Source organism: Propithecus coquereli, unplaced genomic scaffold (assembly GCF_000956105.1).
Source record: "Propithecus coquereli isolate 6110/MARCELLA unplaced genomic scaffold, Pcoq_1.0 Scaffold168, whole genome shotgun sequence".
NCBI classification, from domain to species: domain Eukaryota; kingdom Metazoa; phylum Chordata; class Mammalia; order Primates; family Indriidae; genus Propithecus; species Propithecus coquereli.
The window spans coordinates 2,298,212-2,306,219 of NW_012141413.1; the positions used below are offsets into that span (position 1 = coordinate 2,298,212).

An 8,008-nucleotide genomic window follows, 5' to 3' on the forward strand; every position below is an offset into this window, starting at 1 on the left:
GCTCTTGCTCAGGCTGGTCTCGAACTCCTGAGCTCAAACAATCTGCCCGCCACGGCCTCCCAGAGAGCTAGGATTACAGGCGTGAGCCACCACGCCCGGCCAATGCATTATAAATATTTTATCCCAGTTTGTGGCATGTCTTTTTCACATTTGTAATGCTTTAAAAATTTTTTATGAAAAAGCATTGCTAAAGTTAATGCAGCCTAATTTATTAATTTTTTTCCTTTATGGCTGGTGCTTTTACATTAAGAAATTCCTGTATTGAAAAATAAATCAAACATGCTAAAATGTTAGCATCTGGGGAAACTGGGTGAAGGATATATGAAAATTCTTCGTACTGTATTTACAACTTTTCTGTAACTTTAAAATTATTTCAAAATACAAAGTCTAAAAATTCTCCTTAACCTAGAATCATAAAGATATTTTCCTTAAAAAGTTTTTCTTTATTTTTTGGGGGGACAGGGTCTCAGTCTGCTGCCCAGGCTGCAGTGCAGTGGTGCAATCACAGCTCACTGCAGCCTCAAACTCCTGGGCTCAAGTGGTCCTCCTGCCTCAGCCTCCTAAGTGGCTGGGACTACAGGCGTGAACCACAACGCCTGGCTAATCTTTTTTATATATTTGTAGAGATGAGGTCTCGATATTTTGCTCAGGCTGATCTCAAACTCCTGACCTTGGCCGGGCGCAGTGGCTCACGCCTGTAATCCTAGCACTCTGGGAGGCTGAGGCGGGTGGATTGTTTGAGCTCAGGAGTTCGAGACCAGCCTGAACAAGAGCGAGACCCCATCTCTACTAAAAATATAAAGAAATTAATTGGACAACTAAAAATATATAGAAAAAATTAGCCGGGCATGGTGGCTCATGCCTGTAGTCCCAGCTACTCGGGAGGCTGAGGCAGAAGGATTGCTTGAGCCCACGAGTTTGAGGTTGCTGTGAGCTAGGCTGACGCCACGGCACTCTAGCCTGGGCAACACAGGGAGACTCTGTCTCAAAAAAAAACAAAAAACAAAAAAAAAAACTTCTGACCTCAAGCGCTCCTTCTGCCTCAGCCTCCCAGAGTGCTAAGATTACAGGTATGAGCCACCATGCCCAGCCTAACAAAGTATTTTCTAATCAAAAGTCATGAAGATTACTCCTGCTTTCTTCTAAGAGCTGTATAGTTTTCGTTCTTACATTTGTAAGCAAGGGGTCCAATTTCATTCTTTTGCATATGGATATCTAGTTTTCTCAGCACCATTGTTGAAAAGACTGTTCTTTCACCCACTGAATTGTCTTGACACCCTTGCCAAAAATTAGTTGACCCATTCTGGGTCTCTGCATCTCCACATGAATTTTAGGATCAACTTATCAATTTCTGCAAACTGATAATCTGGGATTTTGATAGGGATTGCACTGAATCTGTAGATCAATCTTGGAGATATTGTATTAAGTTTTCCAATCCATGAACACGAGATGTCTTTCCATTTATATAGAACTTTTTAAATTTCTTTCAAAGCTGTTTTGTGGTTTTCAGTGTACAAGTCTTGCCTTCTTTTTTTTGTTCTCAATATTGTATGAAAGTCTTCCCTTTCTTTTGCTAAATTTACTCCTGTTTTATTCTTTTTTTGATGCTATTGTAATCCTTGCCAGATTTTGTTATCAAATTATGCTAGTAAAATGAACTGGAAAGTATTCTATTTTTCTTATATTCTGTGATGTTTTGTATTAGATTAGAATTATCTGTTCCTTCAATGTTTAGTAGAATATGGGGATAAAACCATCTTGGCCTAGTGTTTCCTTTGTGCGAAGATCTTAAATTTCTAATTCAATTTCTTAATTGGCTATAGAATTATCTGGGCTTTGTACTTCTTGAGTTGTGTTTTGCAAATTATATTTTTCTACAAATTCATCTAAGTTACGAAATTTATTGGCATGGCCAGGAGTGGTGGTTCATGCCTGTAATCCCAGCACTTTGGGAGGCCGAGGTGAGAGGACTGCTTGAGCCCAGGAGTTTGAGACCAGCCTGGGCAATATAGTGAGACCCCATCTCTACAAAAAATAAAAAAATTAGCTTGACGTGCACCACCTAGCTACTGGAAGGCTGAGGCAGGAGGATCACTTGAGCCCAGGAGATTGACATTGCCATGAGCTATGATTGCAGCACTGCACTCCAGCCTGAACGACACAAGAAGACCCTGTCTCTAAAAAAATAAATAAAAATGAAATAAAATTTATTGACATAATGTTCTTCATAAGATCTCATTATCTTTTAAATCTCTCTACCACCTGCAGTAAATATCTCCTTTTATTCTTAGTATTGATTATATATGCCTTCTTTCCTTCTTTTGCTCTGTCATATAAAAATGTGTCATTTTTATTAATCGTTTTAAAAACCCGACTTCTCTGTTTTTCTTTTTTTTTCCTTTATCCACAAAGAATGTTTTTCAATTTTGTTAATTTCTGGTCTTATTATTGTAAGAGTGTGTTTCTATTGTTCTTCTAATTTAGATTTATCTTACTGATTTTCAATATTTCTTCTTTTCTGATAAAAATTAATTAAGTAAAGCTATAAATTTCCTTCTAAGTACAGTACTGCTTTTCTTTTCTTTTTTTTTTTTAAGAGACAGAATCTTGCTCTGTTGCCCATGCCGGAGTACAGTGGCCATTCACAGGTGTGCTCACAGAATGCTAGCTCACTGCAGCCTAAAACTCCTGGCTCAAGTGATCCTCCCACCTCAGCCTCCTAAGTAGCCGGGATACAGGTAAGTACTGCTTTAACTGAAACCCAAAGGTTTGATATGCATATTTTGTGTAGAACTCATATATTTTCCTTCATTTTTAAAGAATCTGTTTTGCTGGATATGGAATTTTTAGTTTATAGGTTTTTTTCTTTCAGTAGAGAGATTATTCCATTATCTTCTAGCTTCCATTATCTCTGATGTGAAGTAATATAAAATTTTTACACATGTTCTCCTGAATGTAATGTGTCCTTTTTCTCTGGCTGCTTTTAAGATTTATCTTTGGCTTTCTGCAATTTGACCTTGGTCTACCTAAATGTGGTCTTTTTGGTGTTTATCCTGCTTCAAGATCTGCTGAGTTTCTCGGATCTGTAAGTTGATGTCTTTTATGAATTTTAGAAAAAATTCAGTCATTATTTATTGAAATATTTTTCTGTCACCCCTCTGGAATCCCATTACACACATGTTAAACCTTTTGATATCATTCCACAGGTCTTAGATCCTCTGTTCTTTTTTTATTCTATTTTTTTCTCTCTATGCCTAAGTTTGGATACTTTCACTGAGGTTACAATATTACAATTTGAATTAAATGATCTTTTTTTCCTGGTGTGTCCGTCCTACCGAGCCCATCCAATGACCTTTTCATTGCAGATACTGTATTTTCCAGTTCTAGAATTTTTATTTGGTTATGTCTTACAGTATCCATCTATTTCCATCTATTCCATCCCACCTGCTCACCCATTCTATCCTCCTTTTCTGGTAAATGAATCCTTTGCTATACTTATAATAGCAGTTTTAAAGTCCAGGCCTGCTAATTCCAACATCTGGGCCATCTGTGGGTCAGCATCTACAGACCACTTTTTTCTCTTATTGACAAGTCATATTTTCCTGTTTCTTCATATGTTATTAAATTTCCATTCTATAATGACCGTTGAAGATAACATCTTACAGAGACTCGATTATGCTATCCTACTCGGTTTTGTTCTGGTGGATTCTGGCTCTGCTTTAGGCTTTGTTAGGGTGGGCCTGTTTTGATTTTCCCCTTCATCCTGGGGTACAGTCCTTGATCATAGATATGGTCACATGACCCTTTTATGGTTTCAGTGAAAAGATGTTTATAAATTCTAATTTGGTGCTACCTGAAGTCCAAACTCTGTCATCCCAGCACTTGGCAGTAGCTGAAATCTCTGTTCGCTCTGTAGCTTCCCAGCTGTTGCATTTTTTTCTGGATTCCTTGAGGTTGCACCCTGTGTATATGTTGGTTAGGGGACAGCCAAGGATCTCAGGGGAATTTGGATTTGGATTCAGACCTCCCTGCTCTGTGGCTCCCTCCTTTCTAAGACTTTCACCCTTGATCTGCAGCCATTCTGGCTGCCTCAAACTCCAGCCCCACACCATGAAGACTTTCTCTTTTAGTTCTAACCTCCCATGTGCCTTATGCACTGAGACGTGCCTTAAGGTGAAAAGCTGGATAAATGTGGAATTCACCAAGTTTACTTCCCTTCGTTCAAAGATTGTGCCCTCTCCAGTTTCTGCCTGTTTTGGATTGTGTTCCAGGCTTTCAAAGAGTGGTTTTTAAATATTTTGCCCAGAGTTAATAACTGTTATTGGCAGGAGACTTAGTCAGACACAAGCTGTCTCTTTCTCCAGGAGTAAGCACTGCTCCTCGTGCAAACTATCATCATCCCTTTTTAGCCTCGCGCAGGACAAACGGGCTGTGCATCTGCCCACCCACTCAGCCTGGCATAGGAACACCCTGACATTTCAGGGCTGTGTCAAAGCAGCTAGACATTGCTGTTGTATTTATCCTTGACTTCTGGCTAGTTGTTTAATAATGTCTATTTTAGTTTTTAAAAAATCTCCTATCCCAGGGCCAGCATTTGGCCTTCAAATCACTTGCTGGTTCAAGGATGTCCAGGACCTCCTCATCTGTCCCCTTCATTGTCACAGTAAGAAACAGATCCAGAGGGTGAACAACTGGCTCTGGCAAAGGCTGGCTAGATGCTCATCAAAGCTGTTTTCTTGTCCTGGACACAAGGCTAAGAAGTCCATTTCCCAGCCCTTTGTACCTGGGCGGGGCTCTGTGACTAGTGCTCTTCCTCTTGTCTACCGGGGATGATGCCACATGTTGAAGGTGGTGAAGCCGCAATATGGAAGGAGCCAAGGTCTCTAAATGACCGATATTTGACTGTGATGCAGGTAAGAAAGTAATCTTTGATTGTGCTAAGCTACTGAGATTTTGTTTTGTTATTCACAGCAATTGGTGCTACTTATGCTAATACGTTTGCACAGACAATACTCTAACAAGTGGTAAAGATATGACAGAAACCAGTCTCCTATTTCCTTTGATGGTTAACAAATATAATTCCATTCACATATAACTTTCATATTTATTATATTAGTATACTACATTATACAATTTATAACAATTAGGAGTATGTGTATAAATAAATGAAAAATGAATGAAAATAGTGACTTAATGAATGGAAAGACAGTGACTTACCTAGAGACTGAATGCCTTTTTCTTTAAGAAAGCTGTGTAAAGCATCTATATTAAGGTTTAATATAAATCCTAGTTCTGGTGTGAGTTTCCAGAAGCCATCCTATGAAATTAAGAAAACAAATTTAAATCATCTTATTGAAATTTCATCACAAAAGAAGTTATGTGATGCATAAAATATTTCCATTTTCCAATTCAGTTAATTAAGATATTTAAAAAATGTTTATTACTATAAAATCAAAATTCTTCATAGATTAATGACATAGTATTGCTTGGAATCTCATAAATACTACGGTCACTAAGTATCTGGTGGCATTTATAAAAACTCTGGAGACAGTTTCATCTGTACGGACTTTTTAAAATGGTACTATACATTTTTTTCTTCTAGCAGGTGCATTGCACCAATGTTTCTCAATCTTTAAACTGGCATGATTCTTTTTTAAAAAAACTTTTTTATGATTGACATACAAAAAGCCATATATATTTAATGTATACAACTTGATGAGTTTGAAGATAAGTGCACACCCATGACACTACTAAGCCATTAGCACTATCGATGCCATAAACTTATCCATCACTTCCAAAATTTTCCTTTGTTTTACTTTGTTTCCTCCTGTGGAAAAAGCACCTTAACACAAGATCTACCTCTTAGCAAATTTTTAAAGTACACAATATTGTTAACTGTAGGCTCTGTGCTGTGCGGCAGATCTCCAGCATGATTCCTTTCGTGCAAAATAAAAATGTACCCTCACATAGTCTGATAGATGAAGATGATGATTTTTAAACTACCTTTCCTGTGCCCCGCACCCCCGCCCGCCCCAGCACGTAGGAGAGTGTGGTCAGCCTGCACTGGGGCTCCTGACCTTGCAGGAGACAGGCCCCAGGCCCCAGGGAACTAACACAGGGAGCAAAAAGGAGGGTGCAGTCCTAGGCAGGGGCACAGGTTAAAGGATCCATGGCAATAATTTGAAAAATGACAGTAGTGTTAATCAATATGTGCCAACCCATATAAAACTGGGAGCAGGTGTTCTTTTATCTTTTTAGCTGCTTCTTGTGGAGGTACTATTATTATACTCACATTGTAAATGATGACACTGAGGCACACAAAGGTTAAGCAAGGTGTCCAAAGTCACACAGCTGACAAGCAGCAGAGACAGGGCCGTCTGCAGTACGCCCCCTAGAGGCTTTTGCGTGCACTACCTCGCCTAGGGAAGCCAGACAGGTGTTACCCTGTTGGAACCTCAAAACCACTCCACAGGTAGACACCGTCATTATCCCCAGTATGTGGATGGGGAAACTGAGACTCAGGTTATCTGACTTGCCCCATATCACAAAGTGGTAGGGCTGGGACTCACACTGGTCTTTTCTTTTTTTGGAGACAGGGTCTCATTGTGTCACCTGGGCTGGAGGGCAGTGGTGTGATCGTAGCTTACAGCAACCTCAAACTCCTGGGCTCAAGCGATCCTCCTGCCTCAGCCTCCTGAGTATCTGGGACTACAGGTGTGAGCCACCATGCCCAACTAATTGTTTCTAGTTTTTGCCAAGATAGGGTCTTGCTATGTTGCCTAGGCTGGTCTCAGACTCCTGGCCTCAAGTGATCCTCCCACCTTGGCCTCCCAGAGTGTTGGGATTACAGGCGTGAGCCACCACGCCTGGTCCACACTAGGTCTTATACTACATTAAGTCCTTTCCACTTCACTAAACTACTTTACATCGAAACAACTAATTACAAATATGAGGTCTTCGTACCAGTGTAGGAGCTAAATTAAAGGGTGTTTATTAGTTTAACAAATAGAAGGATAAGCTCTAACACATTACATGTTGAATAATACCTACAGTCCCACAATCTTATATGAAAATATTTGGAGTATTATTTATAGCACTTGTGCTTTACATTACAATGGGAAATTTATATAAATTGCAATTCATCAGTTCTAGAACCTAGGAAATTAAGGTCTTTCCCCATGACCTGTTCACGGATGCTAATTTTCAACTGACGAACATTAGCGTTCATTAGCATGAGGTTCTGGCTCAACGGTGAATGGATAAATCCAGTGATCAGCTGACTCCTTTGTTTGGTTTTGCAGCAAGGCTTTCTTGACGCAGGAAGCGCTGTGATTTACTGACGGTACAGCCCCACACCTCACTACAGAACGGTAAATAAACAGTTCCGTGACCAGCTACTTTGACTTACATTGTCCTAAACTATGAAGCTAACTAAGCGTAGATTAAGCAACAATAGGGCAAATACCTCGGTTTGCAGACTGCAGAGTTCAGTCCAAGGCACGACACTCGCCCCGCGGTGTTTTCCGGCAGCGCGCTCCCCCGCCTCAAGGCTCCCACGGAAGTCACTTGCAACCTTAAGGTATGACTCCCGTAGAAATCCACCTGGTAAGCCATCACACTGGGTTTCCCAACGCCTTTCAGGACTTGAGTCAGTCCAGTGACTTTCGAGAGAATGTGACGAGGCAGTGCCAGCAGACACAGGTGACAGACGCCCTGGGCCACTGGGCCTACGCTCAGATAAATCTGTTGGCGGCTGGTATCGGCTCAAAGGGACTGGGTAACTTTCAGAACGAAAAGCAAAGGAAGCAGAGGATTGGCGAAAAGTGAAAGCTTTGGCGGGAGGAGCAGGTGGAGGGGGAGGAGGGAGAAAAAGAGGGGCAGGTGGAGGAGGAGGAGGGGGAGAAGGGGGACGAAGAGGAGCAGGTGGAGGGGGAAGAGAACCGCCAGGGAGGGGTGGAGGGGGAGGAGAGAGAAAAAGAGGAGCAGGTAGAGGGGGAGGAGGGAGAAA

General features: G+C 40.8%; 1 protein-coding gene across 1 annotated transcript in view; it reads right to left on the reverse strand.

The window, feature by feature from the left end:
• Positions 1-8,008, reverse strand: part of PARP4 (poly (ADP-ribose) polymerase family, member 4) — a 98,107-nt gene that overhangs the window by 9,823 nt on the left and 80,276 nt on the right. Inside the window, exons 33-34 of the mRNA XM_012641671.1 lie at positions 7,466-7,885; positions 5,218-5,317 (exon numbers count right to left, since the gene is read on the reverse strand). Coding sequence (XP_012497125.1) covers positions 5,218-5,317; positions 7,466-7,885 — 520 coding nt within the window. The remainder of the gene's footprint in view (positions 1-5,217; positions 5,318-7,465; positions 7,886-8,008) is intronic.